At 44.6% G+C, this 24,177-nt stretch overlaps 1 protein-coding gene across 1 annotated transcript in view; it reads right to left on the bottom strand.

Annotated features, from left to right (window-relative positions):
- Positions 1 to 24,177, bottom strand: part of MAP4K5 (mitogen-activated protein kinase kinase kinase kinase 5) — an 83,611-nt gene that overhangs the window by 8,702 nt on the left and 50,732 nt on the right. The window contains exons 14-28 of the mRNA XM_077819673.1: positions 23,889 to 23,967; positions 22,509 to 22,567; positions 21,072 to 21,139; positions 18,012 to 18,056; positions 16,970 to 17,012; positions 16,249 to 16,459; positions 15,391 to 15,488; positions 15,212 to 15,253; positions 14,725 to 14,809; positions 14,557 to 14,636; positions 6,650 to 6,710; positions 4,982 to 4,984; positions 4,783 to 4,897; positions 4,562 to 4,620; positions 1,347 to 1,450 (exon numbers count right to left, since the gene is read on the bottom strand). Coding sequence (XP_077675799.1) covers positions 1,347 to 1,450; positions 4,562 to 4,620; positions 4,783 to 4,897; positions 4,982 to 4,984; positions 6,650 to 6,710; positions 14,557 to 14,636; positions 14,725 to 14,809; positions 15,212 to 15,253; positions 15,391 to 15,488; positions 16,249 to 16,459; positions 16,970 to 17,012; positions 18,012 to 18,056; positions 21,072 to 21,139; positions 22,509 to 22,567; positions 23,889 to 23,967 — 1,152 coding nt within the window. The remainder of the gene's footprint in view (positions 1 to 1,346; positions 1,451 to 4,561; positions 4,621 to 4,782; positions 4,898 to 4,981; positions 4,985 to 6,649; positions 6,711 to 14,556; positions 14,637 to 14,724; positions 14,810 to 15,211; positions 15,254 to 15,390; positions 15,489 to 16,248; positions 16,460 to 16,969; positions 17,013 to 18,011; positions 18,057 to 21,071; positions 21,140 to 22,508; positions 22,568 to 23,888; positions 23,968 to 24,177) is intronic.

Genomic DNA, 24,177 nt, shown 5'->3' with positions numbered 1-24,177 from the left:
GTTTCAGAGTAACAGCCGTGTTAGTCTGTATTCGCAAAAAGAAAAGGAGTACTTGTGGCACCTTAGAGACTAACCAATTTATTTGAGCATAAGCTTTCGTGAGCTGTAGCTCATGAAAGCTTATGCTCAAATAAATTGGTTAGTCTCTAAGGTGCCACAAGTACTCCTTTTCTTTTTGCCTTCTGACAGTGGCCAATACCAGGGGCCCCAGAGGGAATGAACAGTACAGGTAATCATCAAGTGATCCATCCCCTGTCGCCCGTCCCCATCTTCTGGCAAACAGAGTCTAGGCCATCCCTGCCTATCCTGGCTAATAATCATTGATGGACCTATTCTCCATGAATTTATCTGGTTCTTTTTTGAATGTTGTTATAGTCTTGACCTTCACAACATCCTCTGGCTAAGAGTTCCACAGGCTGACTGTGCGTTGTGTGAAGAAATACTTCCTTTTGTTTTAAACCTGCTGCCTATTAATTTCATTTGGTGACCCCCAATTCTTGTGTTGCATGAAGGAGCAAGTAACACTTCCTTATTCACTTCCTCCACACCATCATGATTTTATTGACCTCTATCATATCCCCTCTTAGTCGTCTCTTTTTCAGGCTGAAAAGTACATAAAAGGTTGTTACAAGGAGGAGGGAGAAAAATTGTTGTTCTTAACCTCCAAGGATAGGACAAGAAGCAATGGGCTTAAATTGCAGCAAGGGCAGTTTAGGTTGGACATTAGGAAAAACTTCCTGTCAGAGTGGATAAGCACTGGAGTAACTTGCCTAGGGAGGTTGTGGAATCTCCATCATTGGGGATTTTTAAGACCAGGTTGGACAAACACCTGTCGGGGATGGCCTAGATAATACTTAGTCCTGCCTTGAGTGCAGGGGACTGGACTAGATGACCTCTCAAGGTCCCTTCCAATTCTATTAAGTCTCAGCCCTTTTAGTGAGAGTTATTCTCCTCTCGATTGCCTATGTAATTCAAACTACTACTCACAATCAAGGAGAGTATATCCCCAAAAGAATGGAACATTTCACATAATTCATACTCTTGGTTTTTGGAGGTCTGCTACTGCTAGCACTGGGTTTGATCCAACAACTTGTGAATCAATGCAAAGACTTTCATTGATTCCCTCAGGCACTGGATCAGCCCTAGAGCTGGTAAAAGCTTGCAGGGGCAGATTTTCAAGTGCTTAGCATCTTCAAACAGGACAAAAAAGGGATGCACTTTCCATCATAAAAATCTGGAATGGTTCACACACTTTCAGAGAGCTTTGTCTATTTCTAATAATAGTTGAATGATTAACATCATGCAACAGGAAAAAGACATACCTTGTAACTGGGTAAAAAACTTACCTTTATTAACATGAACTTCTGCATTGGCTCATACCACTGAAGTAAAACAATTCCAGACTGCAATGCTCCACAAAGGTATTTATGTCCTGTGTATGGATTTCTTACTAGTAAACAAAAAAAAAAAAAAAAAAAACACCCCAGAACAATCCACACATTTAAATCAAATTGGGTTGGATTTAACAAGCAATCACGTTTCAAGTAAAACTGAAAATTACAGCTATTTTTTCAGAGGATTCAAAATTTAAAAAACTAACCTCTTTGACCTTAGGTTTATTACTTGGTGCTGTATTAAAATGTTTGTTCCATTAATTATTGTGCTAACTTCCAAATGAACTAGACACAAAATTATCTATTTTCCTACATATTAACATAACCTATCCTGTGGACTAACTCATGGAATGTTACTGAAGCAGACAGCACACCTGTGCTAGACAAATATTTGTTTCAAGAGGAGCAAAAGAGAGTCAGGGGCCTGTTGAAATAGAAAGAAGATGGGAACAGCAAATTAAAAAAAGAGCCAACGTCAACCAAATCACCTCTTCCTCTTGCAAAATTCCTCATTGCCCCAGCATTATTCTTTGTTTGTGTTACTGCAGCACCTTAGAGGCCCCACCTAAGGCCAGGGCCCATTGTGTTATGCACTGTACATACACAATGACAGAGAACCCCCACATTAGTCAGTGCTGTAATCCTTGCGCTGCTAGTCAATGTCATCCTCATAATAGGGTTCTCTATTACGAATGCTTTTCCTGATGCTTAGCAACCCTCTTCATCATGCTGACATCAACAACGGCCACAGCTCCTTTCTTTTCTTTGATCACACAGTCCCATTGTTCAGGAACCAGGTACTGATGACCTAAGCTAGTCTGTGCCTCAGATCCCCATCTGTACAATGGGAATAGCAGCACTTCCCCACCTCACAGGGTGCTATGAGGATAAATACATTAGAGACTGAAATGCTCTGAGAGCTACTCATGAAAAATGCTATCCAAGAGCTAGTGTAATCCACACACCTCCTGGGTGTGGTGTTCTGTTCCATCCAATGGCATCGAGATCACTTAGAGGGAGAGAGATAAAATGATTCTGCTCTACAGCCTTATTTAACAGCCAGTTGGCTTTTAGCTCCTGTGGCAGAGCAGGGGTTCTCAAACTGGGGGTTGAGACCCCTTGGGGGACATGAGGTTATTACGTGGGGGGTCGCAAGCAGTCAGCCTCCACCCCAAACATTTGCATCCAGCATTTATAATAGTGTTAAATATATTAAAAAGTGTTTTTAATTTATAAGGGGGGGGGGTCGCACTCAGAGGCTTGCTATGTGAAAAGGGTCACCAGTACAAAAGTTTGAGAATACTGTGGTAGAGGCTCATCCACTAAGTTCCAGAGGTCCTCGGTTCAATCCCACCCGCCAACCACCGGCGTCTGTCGGTGTTACACTAGGTATTACAGCAGAATCCTGTTTATCTGATCTAATTGGGAGAGGGGCCAGATCAGATAATCAAAAATCCAGCTATTCCAGAGAATGGGAACATGAAATGCTGCATCGCCATCTAGTGTTCACAGGCAAGATCGCCCGCTTCTGGCCCTGGAGTCCTGGTTGTTAGGTTAATGCGGAGAGCAGGATAACAGAGGGTCGTATAAATGGGGTTCTGCTATATTAAACTTGTTTACTAGATGACTCTTCTCTTCCTGCTAATGAAGGCTATTTCCCTGGACAATTACTTACCAAGTACAATCAGAATACGCATGTGGATTTTAAAGTACTTTCAAATATTGGCTCTTAAACCAGAAACTTTGCTCTCAGGGTAAAAATCTTCCCTGGAGAATCAGGGAAGAGAGCAGTGAATGTGCACAACACACATTCTCAGAAAGCTGCCAAGAGTGGCACTCAAACTCTCAGTCATATTTGGGTTCAATGGCCACAACATGTCACCTTGAGTCAGCCAGTTACTGTGATATCAGGCCACCTGCAAACACTGGCTTACAACAGAGCCCCAGTCCTGTTGCACATGTGCAGGTGACTTTGGCTTGTCACCTTGGCTTGAGCCACTTTGTAGAGCCGAGTTCTCCCGTAAATACGTTTTAAAACATTGCTTCTCCAGAAAGGGCAGAGGGTGCCGAACAGTAGGTGAAATCAATCCCTAGCAGGCAGTATCAATCTTGGGAAGATAAGAGCCATAGTTTGAACTCCACGTGTCTGCGTGAGGGAGGGGATATTTTAAGACAACAACGTTTTTACAATTCTTAAGTTCCACTGATTTTCAATGACTCAAGCTCTTAAGTGCACAAGTCCCTTTGGAAAAATTTACTCCAAGATTTAAAAAAATATAGATGTTTAAACAGCACACACAAGGGTTGCAAGCTTGCTTGTCAAATACAGCTCAAAGTGATTTTTAATAAGTTGAACTACACCCCCTCCTCCTTACAATTAATAACTGGTCCTTTACCATTGTGTTTACTAGTTTTCCATCTTCAACCCATGATGCCCTATGCCACAACCTTGACCAGAATGTGCCACCTTCCTAGGGTCAGAGGATATTTCATCTTTCATGACCAGACTTTGACCTCTTTAGTGAGGCTTAAAAAGAAGTGTCAGTCAGCGACAGTGGCTACTGACAGGGACACTTGTCCACTTGACTGAGACAGATCACCACATTATAAAATACAGGCCTCTGCCCATCCCACAGGTGGTAGTGACCGTGGAACCACCGACCTAGGCCAAACTGACTGGTGATTTCGGGTGACATACTGGCCCCACTGAAGTTAACACCAAAACTTCTCTTCACTGCACTGGGGCCAGTATTTCACGTGTGGTAAGGTAAAGCTAGATTCGCAGGGTACATTTTAAGGGGTTCAGCGGGTGACGCATGTTTATGGGCACTGGATGAGAAAGCTGATGGTAGAAGAACAGTCGACAGAAAAAAAAAGATCTTGGATGGATGGATGTTGTATCCTGGCTGGATCAAAAGGACTATTCATCCACAAAGATTAGCAGAGGATCGTACCGAATGGACTACGAGGGTTGCAAAGCTCCAGTCAAGAGAGGTCACATAAGAAGACGGTAAAGCTCAGTAATTCATCACCAATCTCCTGAGCTATCCAGGACCCAGATTTTTACTATGATTATGTATAATTAAAAATAAATCTGAGTGCGAACCACTCTGTTCCAATGATAAAAACCAAGGGAAAAAAAAACAGTACACTGAATGTTCACTCACCTATGCAGCATTTGTGGCATCCTTTTGTATCAGGAATCTTTGTTGTTAAGGCAAACTTCCTGGAATAACAGAGTAAGTTTAACAACACACATCAGTGACGGATACTGAAAGCCTTTTATGTTACTGATTCACACAGACATATCAGAAGCATAAAGGATAAAGTAGTTTAGAAATTGTGTTCATTTTTCAGAATTGTCTAGAAAATAAAGATATTTTTGTACCTTGGTAATATTTTGTCAGGGAACCTATGAGTCTGCATATGAGCAGCAAATCCTGTTTTTTTGGCTTGTTCAAACAAAGCTATTAGGTTATGGGAGTAGAGCTGAAACGTTTTTCCTGTAAGACAAAAAACTGGTTTGTATCGTACATACGCAGATTAGCTAGAGGTAATTTATGGTAAAAATACATTGTGATAATTACCTTCTAAAAAGGCGATCCAAAGACATGTCAAAAATAGAAGCCATGCCAAAATGAAAGGAGAAACAAATCATGATTAAAAATGACAGTGCATCAAGTGGGGACATAATTCAACTGTTACAGATAAGGTCTAATAAGAACATTTAAGAAAATGTGTAAAACAAATGCACACTAAATTCTAGGTTGTTCTGTGATACTACATCAAGGCACTGATGTGACTGTATCAGGCCACTACACTTTCATTAAATTTATATGAATATATTTAAATATAAATTATTAATATTAACATACCAAATTGATATTGGTCTATGTACAGATACCTGCAATCACTCAAACACAATGCATACAGCTAAACAATCTTGAAAAAACTTTTATGGCCTATATAAGCTTCCTCCCGTGCCTGGCAGTAGAAGCATTAATTCACAAGGGAACAAATATTTGATAATGGGCTCTTCAATCTAGCAGAGAAGGGTATAGAAGGGCTGGAAGTTAAAGCTAGACAAATTTAGATTGGAAATAAGGCATACATTTTTAACAGTGAGGGTAATTAACCACTGGAACAATTTACTAAGGGTCCTGGTGGATTCTGTGTCACTGGCAATTTTAAAATCAAGATGGGATGTTTTCCTAAAAGATCTGCTCTAGGAATTCTTTTGGGGAAGTGCTTGAACTGTGTCACAAAGGAGGTCAGACTAGATGATCAGAGTGGTCCTCTCTGGCCCTTGGAACCTATGTGCCACCAGCCTTCAGGAAACCCATCCTGGACTATCTTCGTATCATCATGTGACTTGGATTACACACAGAATCCTATGTCTAAAGGCCTGATCCTGCAATCCGTCTGCACTCAAAATTAAGATCGACCTTGGGCAGCTGTTCCAGATGCAGAATTCTCTTTTGTCAGGACAGGAGGGAAAACCCCTTGTTTCAAATCATCTACAGTTAGGATGAATATAATAGAGAAGAATGACAAATTCATTATTATTTACATGCGCACATGCATGTAGGTCATTCCTCCTTAACTCAGAACTCTTCTTGTCCTCAATCATATCTATTTTCTGAGTAAGTAGGATGTATACTGAGGATGACTGGGAAGTTCAGAGCCATTAAAGATGGCACCAAACTGCAATGCATCAGGGGAATGATTAGACATTGCAGCTCAATTCTTAGAAGCCCTTTTCACCCCTCCCCAGTAAAGCTGAATGTTGGCTTGATAGTTATTTTAATAGCGGAACACTGTCCTGAACTTGGCACTGCAATCTCAGAGACCAAAAGCAGGAAAAATTCAATATCCTTCTCCTGCTCAAACTGGGCCCTTGGCATTACTCAGAACAATATTGTATCATCAAACGCCTAATCATCGAACACCTAACCTTTCAGGGAGAAAACAGTGGGAGGCGACAGGTGCATTTAACCTAGTCTTTACAAGTTTGATTTTATAAGCTTCCAGCCCTACAATCTGTGAAAATTTCTTGTGTAAAGCATTCTTAAAGTAAAACTTCCTATATGAAAAAGGGAAACAGAAATATAGGAAACAGCACATTATTCTCTTATTCAGAATAATGTTACCGATCTGCATGGAGCACACAGGAAAATATCCTTTAACAAGTGAATGTTTTGTGTATTTTCCCCATTATTTACAGTGGCTTTTTTTTAAAAAAAACATATACATACCTGACAATGACATTAAAGTATTATTGATAACATACAGCCAGGTACATTTTCGGGGAAATAACTAAAGGAAGAAGAAGAAGAAAATATTTCTATGTAACAGAGAGAAACTGAATTAAAAAATAAATATACATGGGTTAATAATACTGGGTCCCTCAATCCATTTCCTTGGGCCCTGTTCATGCCCTGCTTAATTGACTCTTGATGAAGTCTTACGATGATGCTGACTTTCTCCACGTCCGGTTCATTCTTCTGTATCCTAGCTGTATCCCTTCCCCTGTCTTTCTAGAACAGTTTCCCCCACCGTTACACCACCAGCACTCAATGAGGGGCTTCCGTCTTTAATTCTCCTCCTTTAATGTGGTTGATTCAGAGATCCCACTTCCAATACCTGCCTCTATCCCTGTAGCTCGCCTCCACCCTTCCGTGTTTCTTTTCATTCTCATTTCCTACTTTGTCTTGCCGCCCCCTGTGCTTTTAAGCATATTCTTGTATCCACTAACCCGAGAAAGCCTTCCTTCTGTTCTGACTCTATCGACTTCAAGTTCCTCATTCTTACCATCAGATCCTACATACTCTTCCTCTCATATCCTTCTGCTTGCCCAGCGCCCCCAAATCATCTGGCCAGATTGCCGCTTTGTGCCTTCTATCATACTACCCCCACGGAAAAGACGGTTACTCACCTTTGTAACTGTTGTTCTTCGAGAGGTGTTGCTCATATCGATTCCAGTTAGGCGTGTGCGCGCCGCGTGCACGATCGTCGGAAGATTTTTTACCCCAGCAACACTCAGTGGAGTGGCGCCTTCATGGCACCGGGTATATGCCCCAGCCGACTCAGCGCCCCCTCAGTTCCTTCTTGCCAGCTACTCCGACAGAGGGGAAGGAGGGCGGGTTTGGAATGGATATGAGCAACACAGCTCGAAGAACAACACTGACAAAGGTGAGTAACCGTCTTTTCTTTGCGTGCTTGCTCATATCGATTCCAATTAGGTGACTCCGAAGCCTTACTTAGGTGGTGGGGTCGGAGTGAGATGTCGCGGAGTGAAGGACCGCTGAACCAAATGCAGCATCACCCCGGACTCCTGAATTATTGCATAGTGGGTGGTGAAGGTATGCACCGATGACCAAGTCGCTGCCCTACATATCTCCTGTATGGGTACGTGTGCCAGGAAAGTAGAAGATCAAGCCTGAGCCCACGTGGAGTGGGCAGTAAGGTGCGTAGTTGGGACACCAGCCAAGTCATAACTTGCACGGATGCATTATGTGATCCAGGACGAGATGCGCTGGGAGGAGACCAGAAGGCCCTTCGTCCGGTCTGCCACAGCAACAAACAGCTGCGACGTTTTCGTGAAAGGTTTCGTTCACTCGATGTAGAAGGGGAGGGCCCTGCGAACGTCCAGGGAATGCACCTGTTCCCGTTGAGAGGCGTGCGGCTTTGGGTAGAAGATGGGGAGGAAGATGTCCTGGTTGAGATGGAAGGCAGACACCACCTTAGGGAGGAAGGCCAGGTGGGGTCGCAGCTGTACTTTGTCCTTATGGAACACCGTATACGGTGGTTCTGATGTGAGTAGCCTGAGTTCAGACACATGCCTCGCCGAAGTGATAGCTACGAGGAAGGCTGTCTTCCAGGAAAGGTACAGGAGCAAGCAGGTGGCCATTGGTTCGAATGGGGCAGCCATGAGTTTGGGGAGGACCAGGTTAAGATCCCACGTAGGGGCTGGTTGTCGAATTTGTGGGAACAGGAGCTCCAACCCCTTGAGAAATCTGCTGACCATGGGATTGGAGAAGACCGAACATCAGTGTTCGCCGGGGTGGAAAGCTGAAATAGCTGCCAGGTGCACTCTGATGGATGATATTGCCAAGCCCTGCTGTTTTAAGGACAGGAGGTAGTCCAAGATGATAGGTACTGACACCTCTAGCGGGGCTGTATGACTGAGCGCACCAGCAGGAAAAACGCTTCCACTTGGCTAAGTATGTGGACCTGGTAGAGGGCTTCCTGCTACCCAAAAGGACCTGCTGTACCAAGCAAGAGCAGCACAGCTCAGATTGAGTTAGCCATGCAGCATCCACGCTGTGAGGTGGAGAGATTGCAGGTCGGGATGACAGAGTCGTCTGTGGTCCTGAGTGATCAGGTCTGGCCACAGAGGGAGTGGAATTGGAGTGTCCACTGACAGCTCTAGGAGAGTGGTATACTAATGCTGCCTGGGCCACGCCGGGGTGACCAAAATCAGATGGGCCCTATCCCTGCGCAGCTTGAGCAGGACCCTGTGGACTAGCGGGAATGGAGGGAAGGCGTAGCACAGGTGATCCTTCCACTGTATGGGGAAGGCATCTGACAGGGAACCCGGAGAGCGTCCTTGTAGAGAGCAGAACACTTGGCATTTCCGATTCTCGCGAGAGGCGAATAGGTCTATCAGGGGAAAGCCCCACTTCAGGAAGACAGAGTGGATGATGTCCGGGCGAACCGACCACTCGTGAGTCTGAAATGATCTGCTGAAGTGGTCCGCTAAGGTGTTCTGGACTCCTGGGAGAAACGATGCCACCAGATGGATTGAGTGGGCTATACAGAATTCCCACAGACGAGTGGCCTCCTGACAGAGGGGGGGACGACTGGGCTCCCCCTTGCTTGTTAATGTAAAACATGGCCATTGTGTTGTCTGTGAGGACTGCAACACACTGGCCTTGAATGCGCTCTTGGAATGCCTGACACACCAGGTGCACAGCTCTGAGTTCCCATATGTTGATGTGCAGGGATAACTCTCCTGCCGACCATAGCCCATCTACGGAGGACCCTGAGGTGGGCTCCCCATACCAGGGATGACGCATCCGTGACTAGGGACACGGAGGGCTGTGGGGCGTGAAATGGCACCCCCTCGCACACTGATTTGGGGTCCAGCCACCTGTCTAGGGAGGCTAATATCCCTGATGGGACGGTAACCACTGTGCTCAAGCTGTCCCGACCTGGGCGGTATACTGTTGATAGCCAGGCTTGGAGTGGACGTAGCCGCAGCCTGGCGTGCATGGTCACATACGTGCCAGAGGCCATATGTCCCAGGAGGCATAGGCATGTTTTCACAGTCGAGGTTGGGAAGTTTTGCAGGTTGTGGACGATGTTCACCAGGCATTGGAAGCGTGCTTCCGGCAGAAGTGCTCGGGCTAGGCCTGAGTCTAAGATTGCGCCTATGATTTCTATCCTCTGGGTTGGTACCAGAGTAGATTTTGTGACATTGAGCAGGAGGCCCAGTAGATTGACCATGTTCATAGTGAGCTGGACATGAGACTGCACCTGATCCCGGGACCAGCCCCGAATAAGTCAGTCGTCAAGGTGTGGGAACACTTGGATCCATTGTTGACGAAGGGAGGGCAGCCACAACAGCCATGCACTTGGTAAACACCCTGGGAGCCGTAAATAGGCCAAAAGGAAGGACGGTGAATTGAAGGTGCTGTTGATTGACCACAAAGCGAAGGAAGCATCTGTGCGCTGGGTAGATCGCAATGTGGAAGTACGCGTGCTTCATGTCGAGGGCGGCGTACCAGTCTCCAGGATCTAAGGAAGGAATAACGGTCCCTAGAGAGACCATACGGAACTTCAACTTTACCATGAATTTGTTGAGTCCGTGTAGGTCCAGGATGGGCTGAAGCCTGCCCTTGGCCTTGGGGATTATGAAGTAGCGGGAGTAAAAACCTCTGTCCCTTGACTCTTTTGGAATCTCCTCTATCTCCCCCACAGCTAGGAATGATTGGACCTCCTGTAGAAGGAGGTGCTCGTGAGAAGGGTCCCTGAAGAGGGATGGGGTAGGAGGGTGGGGGGAAAAGCAAATAGAGGGCAGTAAGCCCTTTCCACCGTGCGAAGGACCCAATGGTCTGATGTTATGTGAGACCACGCACAAAGGAAATGGGAGAGACTATCTTGGAAACGCGGGGAAGGATCCTGAATGGAGACTGGTGCTCCATCCTCGGGCGCACCTTGCTTAGTTCTGCTTAGGCCTAGCCGATGGCTTGCGAGGGCCCTGGCCTTGGCTGGCTTGGTGGCCAGTTTGTCTGCTTCTACCACCTCGGCCACGTCTTCTAAAGAAGTCCTGCCTTGGCCGAGGGGGAGGGTAGGACCTCTGAGGCTGCAGTCTGAAGGGCCTTCTCTGCGTTACTGGGGTATGCATTCCCAGAGAGCGCATAATAGTTCTCGAGTCCTTCAGACTCTGCAGCCTTGAGTCTGTTTTGTCTGAGAACAGGCCCTGGCCATCAAAGAGTAGATCCTGGAGGGTCTGCTGCAACCCTGGTGGTAAGCCAGAGACCTGCAGCCACGAGATGTGGCGCATGGCTATGCCTGAGGCCAGGGTCCTAGCTGCCGAGTCCACCACGTCCAGAGAGGCTTGCAGGGAGGTTCTGGCCACCTTCTTGCCCTCCTCCACTAGAGCCCCAAATTCCAATCTGGACTCCTGTGGAACCAACTCTTTGAATTTCTCCATAGAGTGCCATGAATTATAATTGTATCTGCTCAGGAGTGCCTACTGGTTGGCCACCCTGAGCTGCAATTCTCCGGCTGAGTACACCTTGCACCCAAACAAGTCTAGGCGTCTAGCATCCTTTGATTTGGGCGCCGGGGCCTGTTGACTGTGCCGTTCCTTCTCGTTGACCAAAGCCACAACGAGGGAACATGGTTGGGGGTGCGTGTAGAGTTACTCGTACTCCTTTGAGAGGACAAAGTACTTTCTTTCCACCCCCTTGGCCATAGATGTAATAGAGGCTGGCGATTGCCAGATTGTCTTGGCATTGGCCTGTATAGTCCGTATGACTGGGAGGGCCACCCTGGACGGTGCCTCCACGGACAGAACATCGACAACCGGGTCCTCTATCTCCACCACCTCCTCTACCTGGAGGGTCATATTGTGCACCACCCTGCAGAGCAGCTCCTGGTGGGCGTGGAGGTCCATAGGAGGAGGGCCCGAAACCATAGTCCCTGCCACTGCCTCATCAGGTGAGGACGAGGAAGATACCCCCAGGACTAAAGGGATCCTGGCTGGGGTCCTCATGTGGAGGAACTTGTTGCCCAAGGTCCACCACACTAGGGGCGTGGGCCTGTGTTGGTGCTGGAGCAGTCCCCTCAGAACCTCTGGGAGGAGACGGGGAGGGACGACACACACAATCCTCCGGTACTTGGGGCGCAGAAGGGAGGGAATGGGAAGCCTCCGAAGGAACCCCTTGGGCCTGATGGTATGCCCAGGGGGTCCAAAAAGACCATTGTGGAGGTCCTTGGCCCAGGTCCTGGCCTTCATCCAGCCACTGTCCTGCACCATCCTCGCCCTGGTCCTGGGCGTGGTGGCCACCTGGTGAGCGTGACAACGTGGAGGCGGAGCGAGATAGCCAAGGCAGCGCTGAACGTGTCGGCGCAGAGTCCCCCGGTGCTGTATCGTGCCATGCACCGGTGGCGAGATGTAGAATGGTACCGAGATGTCGATCGGTGCCTACGGTCATATTGGTACCGGGAGCCTGATCTGGATCTTGACGGTGACCTTCGACAAGACCAGCGCCGGGATAGGCTCCGGGTCGAGGGCCACTCTGACCGGTACCAGATCGGTACCAGCTGATCGATACCAGCCGTACCACAATTCGGATCTTCGCAAGCTGGAGCGGCGTCATGAGTACGACCAACGCCGAGAACAGGATTGGTGCCGGGATTGCGAGCGACACTATGAAAGGTGCCGGGATCAAGATCGGGACCGATGCTGCCCTGCTTCACTCGGCGACAGCGGTCATATCAGGGACGGTTTTCCCTTCGATGGCACTGCCCGCACTGGAGGTGCCGCTGGCTGCGGGGGAGTCAGCTCTGTGAGTGCGATCAAGTCCCGCGCTGTAGAGAAGGTCTCCGGTGTGGAGAGCTGCCTTAGCTCGATCGCGGTGTGCACCAGGGAGCTAACATGCACCGGACTCGATGGCCCTTGCAGCGCCAGACTTGACGGTGCAGGAGCTGTTACATGTCCTGTGCGCTCCAGCAATGGACGCGGCTCCGGCTGAGGTGCGGGAAGTGTCGGTGGCTGTCGAACTGACAAAGAAGAAGCAGTCGGCACCTGCTTGGGCTGCTTCTTCTTCTGGCCTGGAGACAGGGACTGGTGCCGCCATGGTGGAGGTGCCGGGGGGGCCTGACGCCACGAGTCTTTAGCGGAGTCCAAACGTGGTGCTGGACCAGCCAGTGCTGCAGGGGCACTCTGTACCGAAGACAATGCCGAGTCCTGGTGCGCAGAGGAAGGGACCGGGCTAAGTGCCGCCTCCATAAGGAGCTGCTTGAGTCTGAAGTCCTGCTCCTTTTTGGTCCTCGGCTTGAAGGCTTTGCAAATGCGGCAATTGTCCGCTTGGTGGGATTCCCCCAGACACCTTAGGCAAGAGTCGTGGGGGTCTCCCGTCGGCATTGGCTTCAGGCAAGCCGAGCAGGGTTTGAAGCCCGGAAACCCCGGCATGGGCCCTGGTACCAGGACGGGGGAGAGGGGAGAAGACCCCACTCCACCCTACTCACTACACTAACTATTAATAAACAACTACTAACTAGTACTAAGAGAAAAGCTATGGAGAGTGGAGATCAGCTACGCTGCGCTCCACAGTTCCAATGACTCTCACAGGCAGGAAGAAGGAACTGAGGGGGCGCTAGGTCGGCTGGGGCATATATCCGGCGCCATGAAGGCGCCACTCCAGGGGGCGCCTCAGCCAACCCACCGAGTGCTGCTGGGATAAAACAAATCTTCCGACCATCGTGCACGCGGCGCGCACACACCTAATTGGAATCGATGTGAGGAAGCACTTGAAGAAAAACAGCCTCTCTTTTCTGGTCTGCTGAATACCCTCTCTACCGTACCTCCTTCCAACCCACTCAGTGCTAGAATCCTTCCTGTGCTCTCCTCATCAAAGCCCCACATTCTCCTTTTTCTCTGCTATCAGCCTGAGGTGTGTTTTGTGCCTCTGGGACAGAGCTTGCGTCCTTGCTACGTTTGGAAAGTGCTCTACAAACCAACAGCTCCACATGACAACAGCGCTAACACCATCTAGATCAACTGTACTCCAGACAGAGGGTTCTTACCTTTTCCTCCCTCTTCTGACAGTAACAGTAGCAAAGCCTAAAAATACCTTACAGTAGGTCTGGCAAAAACTGTCTCCCTCTTAAGGTCTGGAGTTTATTCCCCTCTAGATAACTTCAGAAAAGCCTAATATCGGGCCTAAACGTATAGCTCCATGAGGCCCTGGCTGAGGGTACAGCAAATCAAAGAAATAAAAAGGACTATTAACATCTTCCTTCCTGATTATTTTTAAGTTAGAGGGGACCAGTGACCTAGGGACGTTTGCGTGACCAATGGGGTGCTCAGTGACAGTAAGCAGTGGGACAAAGCCAGAGCACAAAAGGAGATGGGGTTTGGAAGGAGAGAGGCAGCCAAGAAGGGGAGCTAAAATAGCAAGGAGACTAGAGGAGGAGCAGCTGGCCAGCCCATAAATATTTACCCGCTGAAGTTGTGCCAGCCAGACTAACCAGCAGCAGGGCTGCAACTGCATACTGGTCATGCACAGCAGAGGAGAGGTGTGCCATCTAGTGGAATCAAGACGGAGAAGGAAAAGGCAGGCTGGGTAGCAAAGGAGAGGAGGCAAGCCAGAGCAGGGGGATGCAGAGACAGTTCTGAGAGAAGAGGGTTTAGTACAGGTGGAGGGCTCCATGCTATCCTTTGATCTGAGCATCCCATCAGCAGTGTCAAAAATATTGCCCTGAAAGTCAGGGATTTCTGATATTAGAACCAATGGGGCTTGACTTGATGTGGCCCTGCTTACACAACAAAGCAGAGCATCCCTATCAACCCCCACTAAAAATTACACGGTTCCAGTGTTTCGTAGTATCTGTCAACTATATTCTGCCTGTATGAGACATTGATAATTACCTGTTCCATTGTTGCTTCATGAAGCTCATTCAGATTCAACGTATAAATACCATCTTCAGTTCCAAAGATAATATACTGATCTAAAAAATGAGAGAAACTGGTTTAATCCAAAAGTACAATACTGCTTCTGTAGCAGGATTTAAAATACAAAGGGGAAAGCGAACCTACCTTTAGTATCAGGATGTATCCATGATGTTGCACAGTTAATCTTCAAAGGGCAACCATCAAAAACTTTAGAAAAACATGCTCCCATCTAAAAGAAACCCAAATTTAAACCAGAAACAAGTTTGCAATGTAAAGAGTTTATTTTTGAGTCACCTATTTAATTAAATGTCAGACACATGAACACATTAGTCTTCCTTTCTTCAATCACACAAACCTGTTTTAATATCACTTGATGCAAAAAAAACCCTTCATCTTCCCCAAGAACACTACAATACATCCTCTAAAGCTTCTTTTTTTCGGCTGAACTTCTACAGAACACCATAGATACAAATCCAGAACAACATGAAAGATTTTTAGTGGCTGTTACACTGACAGCAACACTGAATTCTTCTGGTAATAAACAAATTACTAACAGTATAAAGGCAAAGTAAGCAGATGGATAAATAAAATTGTGCTCCCAGTTATTCCTATTTTAAATGAGATTTCTTACCAGCACCTTTGGAGTTGGCGGTAGACCATTGATTGCTGGCTTCTGTGGGGAAAGAGATAAGTTGTAAAGTGATTCACACTAGTTTTAAAACTCTACACCAGACATTCATGTGCATGTAACTATACAAATGAAGTCACGTCACTGACCAATATTTAACAGCTACAGTGTCAAATACTTACTGGAAAGTCTCTTTTGTCTTTTTTACGTGGCAGCTGGGGGACTTGTCCAGAACCTTCTACATTTTCCTCTGTGAGTTTCAGCATACTATCCCCATTTCCTAAAACAAATCCCACATGCACTTTAATGCATATCTGATAACCAAATTAAGTACAAATAATTTTGCTGCCTACATGCCCTGTTCTCTTCTCTGCAACATAGATAATTAATCCTAAAGAAGAGGGAGGCACTGCTCTGAAGTTAATCTAAGCCAGCTGAACCTTTTCAGAGGGAGTTGTGGAAAAGGGGCCAGTCCAGCTGCCCAGTGCTTAGGGCTCCTCACTATTGAGAGAAACCCGTGTTTGTTGTCATTGCAACCCACTCAGACTGACAGATGGGAGCACACTGGGCCAACATAGCGATGGTACTGATTGGCTGCAAAAGAGATTCCACTCAGCATCCCTGTGCTAGCAGGAAGTTCTCTGACCTAGGCCTTTAGGGTACAAACCTCCAGGACACACAGAAAGCCCAGCACATGTAAGAAGGAAAGTCACACTTCAGAAATTACCTCTATTACAATCATGTTTTGCTTAAAGTCAAGTTAGCTCCAAAACGTATCTCTTTTTACAGGAAAAAAGAAACTTTCTGAAAATGTAAATTTAGAGAGACAAGGTGAATGAGGTAATATCTTTTATTGGACCAACTTCTCTTGGCAGAAGGTGTAAGCTGAAGAGTAACTCTGCGCCGCTCAAAAGCTTGTATCTTCCATCAACAGAAGTTGGTCCAGTAAAAGATATTACCTCACCCACCTTGTGTCTCTAATGTCCTGGGACCGACACAGTTACAATAATACTGCAAACAATATAATTTAGGTTATTTACCCAAGTCACTGTATCGAGCTGTAAGCAGTCCAGGGCTGCTGAGACTGCTAGTCATACCAATGGGGGGCAGCTCAGCTTGAGGCCCACAAGCTGGAATACTCTGTCTCCTATGAGCTGGCAGCGCTCTACTCTGTGAATCTGGAAAGTGCTTTATTGTCTGAGACTTCTCATCATCCGCAAGGCTTTCTTCAGGGTAATTGTTTATCCTTGGCTGTAATAAATAAAATAGGTGGGGCTTTATAAAATAAGGTGAATGATGATTTTTCAGAGGCATAAAATTATTACATGCTAGCTTTTATGTAGAAAATGTATCATTGTTCTAACAAAGAACATTGACAGCAGGACAATCTATTATCAGAATTATTCTTTTCTTGATTGATTTTGAAAAATAATGGCATAGTGGCAGAAAGAATAATGGTCAACAGGACATAGCACACATATATGACGTCCTTTCAAGAGGGAGACTGCCTAAAAGCCACTTTTACAAACATAACATATAGGGCCCAGTGACACCCAGTATAATCAAAGTTCAACAGGACTGTACAGGGTGTAGGTCAGCGCAAAATATGGCCCATTGTGTGAAGTCCAATAGCTATGTTTCTCCCCAACTGTTAGTAAATTAGCTCCTAAATTTACGAGCGGCTAGAAAGCATCAGACTGAAGTATTTCACAGAGTGTCATTTATCCACAAACTCTTCTTTAAAACACGGCAGAAATTTACCTTAGGAGGTAGTGGTGGTGGTCCTGCTCGCTTTAGGGTTGACCTAAAACAGAAAGGTGCAGTAGCATCTTGGTTATTTATACAAGCACAAAAAACAGACAGGTTTGGCTGAAAATATGAAGTTTGTGGAAATAAGATAAGCTATGTGCATAGAACAGATTGTCTTTTCATAGCTTGACACAAAAACGGGTTAAAGCAGACGTACAATACAAGGAGGATCAGAAAAGCAGGTTAATATTTGTTAGTGGTGGTTTTTACTTGAATTATGTTCTTTCATAGTGTAATGTTAAAGACAATTGTGCAGTGAAGAGTACTTGAAATTAGCAGGATTAAACAGATGTTAAGATAGCTATTCCTTTGGGGTGATTACCCACACTCCCTTAACTCTCTTTGTTACTCAAGAAAATCCCTCCCAACAATGAAAATGTTACATTGCTGGATCAGTCAGTAGGTTAGGACACAGAGAAACATCCTCCCAAATTCCTTAAAGTGACAAAAGAAATTGACAGCTGTCTTCTAATAATCATCCTAACACCTACTGAAGGTGTTTGGTTCAAACAACAAAAAACCCATAGCTATTTGACATGGCTTGCCGTTTTTGCTCAAGAATGATTAAGTACTTGAATAGCAGGGATGTCGTAGGGTGGGAGGGAGGTGCATTGGCAGAGCTCTGTAGGGACCCTTGTATATCAGCTGTCTGTCCTGAGCCTGGCTCATCATAGTAATATTATCCTCTCATTCTCAACACACAAAATCCCCCCTAAAAAAAATAAATCAGAAGCTTCCTTGCACACCCCATAATATTTTATTGGGGGGGGGGAAGAGAAGAGAGGATAGCTCTTCTATCTATAGAGTGCTTTCAGATGTTCTCTTGACGCTTGTGTACACAATGAAGGGTGCATTACATTTAGGAGTGCCACTAGCCCTTCACAGTCATGTGGGATAAATACAACATTTTAAGAAAAGGGATTTTGCCAGAACCGTAACTGCTTAAAGAAAGAGCTATAGAGAATACAAGTGAAAATGAAGGAGGTTCACTCACTCTTCAACATCTTCACTGCCATCGCCAAATTTTGTGAACGGTCCCCTAGGTAAAATGTTCATAAAAATAAGAGGCCCATTCTTAAGTTCTATGAAGATCAATGCAGTCAAAATTTGATTACTGATGCACTTCACTTTGACATTATAGTATCTACCAGCCCATTACAAACACAAAAGTACCTTGCTCTTATTCACTGTGTTAAGCCCTTTTTTCTTTGTGCACTTTATTTTCCCCATACACTAAGGAATAGTTATTTATGTTCTCTTATGCTTGGGTATCATACACTAGTCTCACATCTCCATCTACTAAGGATATTTAGGCACTGCTGCAATGTCCAATTATGTGTCCTAACAAACAACGGAAAATGGAGAAAGTTAGTGAAAAATGCAGGAATATAGTAAAGAGTCTCACAGCTTGTTTTCTTGTTACACCGTCAAACCTACTGCAGGGTCAACAGAAAAGTCAGATTTTTAACCAAACTTTTAGATTTCTGAAAATCAGCAACTTTCTAGCTAATTTTACAGAGTAGTAACTTCAGTTTATTTCACAGATATGGTTCTAAATAACACTACATTGTAAACATTCAGTTGCTCAAAATCCATCAACACTAATGCTGCTCATGTGCTCAGGGAGAGAACTATTTTGGTGATGGTCTGTTATGATTAACTAATCTCAATTATAACAGTGAGCTCAGGGAAGGACAGACCTTTTTTCTGGAGGTGGAGGTGAGAGTCACAACTTGCCTGCCACAATTTTATTTTTTTAATCATCAGATACAGATTTCTGCAAGGCTAGGGGAACAGGCTGGCAATCAGAATCCATTGGAAAGATACAGTTAGCACAGGGAAATGCTAGAGGTTTGTTTGTTTTTGATAAAACATGGTGGCATCTAAAATTCAGAACAATGATGGACAGACTCCAGTACCATAGGATCCATCTTTCTGTGGGCCTAGCTGTCTAACGTCCCCACTAATTAGTACATTCTGTAAGGTTCCATGAAATGCCATGTCAACAGGAAAAAAAGATTACAGGTCCATTTACATAACTACTGAAGAACAAAAGCATATTAATAAAAACATAGCACTCTGTATACTAATCAATTTCCCTTTGAGCTGCTTCTTCTGAATGGTCCCAGAACAGCTGCTAATGAAACTATGACTGCTGCCCCAGACACTACCGGGGGACGGGGGGGAAGAATCAATTACCCCCAGTCATTACCAGATGTAAGCACTAAAAAGTTACTCATGCATAAGGCAGAAAATAGTGCACAAAATATTAATTTTAAATAGTTAAATTATAGATTGAGAAAGTATCAAACCAATTCCCATCTTCCGTAAGCATAAATGGCATTGGTCTTGTTTACATAAAACTAACCCGAGTCAGCGTATAAATCAGTGTTCTCTCTGGCATGGGCCAAACCACAGAAAAGCAGCCCACCCCCTCTCTCGAGCCAGCCTTTTCTTTACCATTATGGCACTCTCCAGAATTCCCTCGCTCAGAAGGGCTCAGCATTTCCTGTTTATCCTTCCGAGAAGGAACTGAATTCCAAGAGAATGGCAGAGAAACTCACTGTCCTGGGACTTTACGACTGACGCCCTTCCAGTCAAAAGCATCACTTCATAAACATGTATACTCATTTATAGCTCGTTACGCTGTTCATAGCTGCTTTTGATGCAGTTTTATATATACAGCCTACATTATACAAAAAGCCACAGCATTAAAGAATCAAATTCATATCCATGGGTAGTTTTGAAGAGGACACAGAAATCCTGGAGATTCCAGCTGCCCACAGAACAGCCTCATCAGTAACATGTAAGGCTTTCCAGCTCTACTAGCCAGTGTCACATAAGCAAAACAAGAAAAGTGGAGGAAAAGGAGTTGTTCCTGTTTCTGGGGAGAGGACGGGCCAGGCCTACAAAACCATCTTGAATTTTCACTATTGAAGGAGCAAAGATGAGAAGAAAACAGAAAATAAATTGAAGGATAAACTGTCACACATTTAAAAACAATGGATTTATTATACTTTGCATGACATGACCGGTTGGATTGCGGAACTGTAATGTTGGAAATGAGCTATATGCTAAAGGTTATCTGCAAAATTTAAACACAAAAGCATATTGTGCACTGACTGCCTCCAAATAAAGAAAGGAGCAAGGGATTTTTCAGCCTAGCAGTAATTTAAACTTGGTTAAAATACTCTTTCCTGTTTAGCTGGATCATTCAGCGGGTAATACCAAGCCTGCTTACTTCTTGTTATAACTTCAAAAAGATCAGCTTTAAAGCAGTTTAGCAGTGTGCAGTAACAGGAAGCCCTGTGCAGCTACGTGGTCAAATTCAGCCCTGGCTTTAACAGAGTTGTGCTCACTAACTTCAGGGTTATCTTTGACCTACAGTAAGTTGGGATTTAAAATGCTGGGGAGGTAAAAGCTAAATTGTTAACTGACTATACTGTAGAATACACTGCACCTATAACAGACACATACCACAAACACTTAAGTAAACACTTAAGCAATTTTTAAAAGCCAAGTATTTGAAAGTCAGTTCCTCCTTTACTTACTTGCAAAGACTGCTCGTCAGCATTCTGCATGTGCCTTGCAACACGTGGTGACATCACAACCACTCACCAGTGCAGGGAGTGTTGCAAGGCAAATGCAGAATCCTGAACTGAATTCTTTGAAAGGCAAGTAAAACAAAAACTGATTTTAGTTATTTTGTTTTAATACGTACTCTACATATACTACCCGTTCCCACACTGACTGGGGAGCATAACCGATCCCCCCCAAAAAACGCTGTTCGTCTTTCACAGGGATCAAAACTGCACAGAAGTGATTATCCTTGCCTGGATGAGCTGACCAACCGGATCACAAGAACTGCACTGCAATTTTGTATTCAATGTGAAGGCCAAATAATTTTTACCTATACTTTGGCCTGTCTTACTTTATCAAAGGACATAAAAAACAGAATTAATCAGTTCAAGGTTTTGAGGTTTTTTTAAACACAATTCTGGGTTTCTTTTCACATAATCAAAACTATGAAAATGCTACTGAACTGTGTACGTACTTGCTGCTGCTTCCACCATCAACAAAAGGATTCCAGTGTGACGCAAAGTCTGTGCCTGCTGCCACAATCTGAAGATGCAGAAATTTCAGTTCAACAATTATTTATTTAATTGAAAAAAACTATTCTCTAAACATATTTCCAGAGCATCCTGGGGGGCTTGGGAGGTAGAGAACTGCAGAAAATAATCACCCATAAACAGAGGCACTTCAGTTTCAAAGTCCGAATGTTTTTTAGTCTGATTATTGAAAAAAAATAAAAAATAAAAAAATTCCAACCTTCCTTTAATTTGGGCTTGAAAACAACACCTGGAAATGGCGAAGCACACAGGTTCAACAGATGAAAAATGACTTAATTAAAGTCTTCTGGTACAAACTTGATAAGGAGAAAGCTTTTCTCCGTGGGTACTGGTGTAACAGACCACTGCTACTCTTGGGGACCATGATCCCCGAATGAGATCACATTGCGACTCACGGAACTACAGCTCTCTGAGGGTTGTTACCCTGCACCCTGGACAGCAGGCATTACACTGCACTCTTGCTGAGCTCCCAGCCCCATCAATGCCTTTTCACCAATGACTGGTGGAGGAGCTCCTGGTGAATGCTGTTAGTGCAGCACTCATTAAAGTGACCTTAGACTTGTTAAAAAACTTAAAATTTTCCTTGGGAATCAAGCCAACCCGCCTCCAATTCTGCAGTTCTTTAAAAAATTATTGTGAGCTGTTGCTGCTTTCTGTAATCGGCTTGGGTCAGTTGCTTCCCCACTAACTTCCCCTTCACGGGTACAGTTAACATCTTGAGTGTAGAGGTTTTTTGTCCAGCGATTAAGCCCCAAAGAGACCAAGCTGGGAAAGGGCGCAAAATTTTGACATGAAAAAGGCCCATCTGGCCAACAGGAAAATGGCTTTAAACATCCGGATCCTGATTTTCATAATGCTGAGCACCTATGTTTCCAACTGGAGTAAGTGGGAGCTGCTGGGACTGAGCACTCAGGAAGAATCAGGCCCATTGCATCCACAGCCGCCCTTTGCTCCAGATGAACGTGAGCTGGCTGGAAGCATTCCATTAATCTGAAGTAAACATAACTGCTGAGAGTTAAAACAAACAGCAAAGTGGCACACAATGGAGGAACGTGGCTGTGCTCTGAGTAACAGAGTAGAAGAAATAATATTGGCTGGTAGAGAGATCTAAGGGAATCAAATTCAGAACCTCTTTTCACATTCCTACACTAATTGGTGCATTTCAATTTGCACATGAAGAAGATCCTCCGCATGAACCATAGAGAGCAATTCATTTTCTTCAGAATGTGGCGACTGTCTGAAAATGGATAGTTGCCTTCTGTGACTCTTTTTATACTCTGATACATATTACTTAACAGAGTTAAAGTATAAAACAATAAGGACATTATTATAATCACAAACGATGAAAAACCAAGTCCTACCATTTCATCCCGAGCTTCCGTTTCTTTCCGTAAGGGAGGCTCAAACTGCAACTTGTCAACTGCAAAACATCACATTTTCAACTTTACGTGTAACATTCTACTGACATCCTCTTATAGCCAGACTATTAAAGTAAGCAGCATGCTGTAGCATATAAAAAACCAAAGTGCACACTGCAACATTATGTAATGCTTCATTTTAACTTATAAAATTCTAAACTCTTTGAACCATGAACATTTGTTTTTATGGAAGTCTTCAATGTCTAAACGTTTGCACTTGCAATGTATTTGTTATGAAACAACCTACAGAAAAGAAAACTGAGAAAAGAGCAGTTAGAATCCCCATTTAAAGCAGTCTAAATGATAATTATTTAGTTTGCGTGGGCACTTCTCCAAACACAGAGAAAGCCAGTTCCTACTTCAAAGGGCTCCAAAATATCAGCACTTTCCCCCCACTCCAGCTGAAAGTGACTGAATAGCGTGTCAACATTGCATGGAGTGTAAGGACTTGCATTCCTTTTGAGTTTAACATACACCATAGTCAGTACAGCAGATGTGACCATAATATTTATCGTCACATATCTAACAATAATTTAGTTTGCTTGGGCACTTTATTATGGTCACATATCTAATATCTAATATCTACTAATTATTTAGTTTGCAAGGGCACTTCTTACAACACAGAGAAAGCCAGTTCCTGCTTCAACAGGCTCCAATATTTCAGTATTCCCCGCCCCGCCCTGCCCCTTTGAAAAGTGACTGAGTAGCGTGCGAATGCTGCATGGAGCGTAAGGACTTGCACTCCTTTTGAGTTTAACCTACACCATATCGTCAGCACATCAGATGTGACCATAACAAGTGGAGCATCCTCCAGTGGTTAGGATGAGGTTTAACTGACCATCAATGTGAAAACTAGCACAAAATCAGAGCGGCACCAAATTGCCATCTACTTTTCTATATTTTCCCTCGCCAGTGAGGGTCAAGACATCTGTGTGTAAGAACATGCTCTCCCACTAAAATAATCAACTTGGTCTTCCTGCTTAACGCTTCTATTAAATTATTATTTTTTTAATAGTAGGCATTCAAAGTTTGGCACCATACCATGGCAGAGAGAGGCTGATTACAGAAGAAACAATACCCTGGTTTTATAGAAATGTTTGCATCCTGCAATGACATGAAATGAAGTAACAGAAAAGTATGCAAGTTTTAATTTTGATTTTGGCAAAATACCGTGGAGATTTTTTTGTTGGTGTTCTTTTTCTTTCAGTGAGCCAATGGTAAACTGGCTCTCTAAGGTTTGCTATAAAAGAGTGACATGGACACAATGTATGAGGAAGAATAAACCAGCACCACAAAATGGGAAAAAGCACATTAGGGACTTACAATTTATCTCTGACGCTGTTCTTTCCGCTCTAGCATTCCTGTTTGTAGAGCGAATGGTGTGGCGAATAACAGAGTGAGGCTGTTAGAAACAGAAACATTATAATTCAGTTTTATTGTCTTCACCTTAGATCTCATACCATAATTAAAGGGAAACTATTACAATGAGACACACTCTCTATTGCCTGCACACAAGCCCCTGGTACCTGACAGAAAGCTTAACCTCAACCCTGTGGCAAGGCATCCTGGTTTCTACTGTACTGCTGTGCCGTAGAGTAGCATAATTTTTCAA

This window comes from Eretmochelys imbricata, chromosome 6 (assembly GCF_965152235.1).
Source record: "Eretmochelys imbricata isolate rEreImb1 chromosome 6, rEreImb1.hap1, whole genome shotgun sequence".
In the NCBI taxonomy this organism is placed as follows: Eukaryota; Metazoa; Chordata; order Testudines; family Cheloniidae; genus Eretmochelys; species Eretmochelys imbricata.
This window is presented reverse-complemented; position numbering and strand designations above follow the sequence as displayed.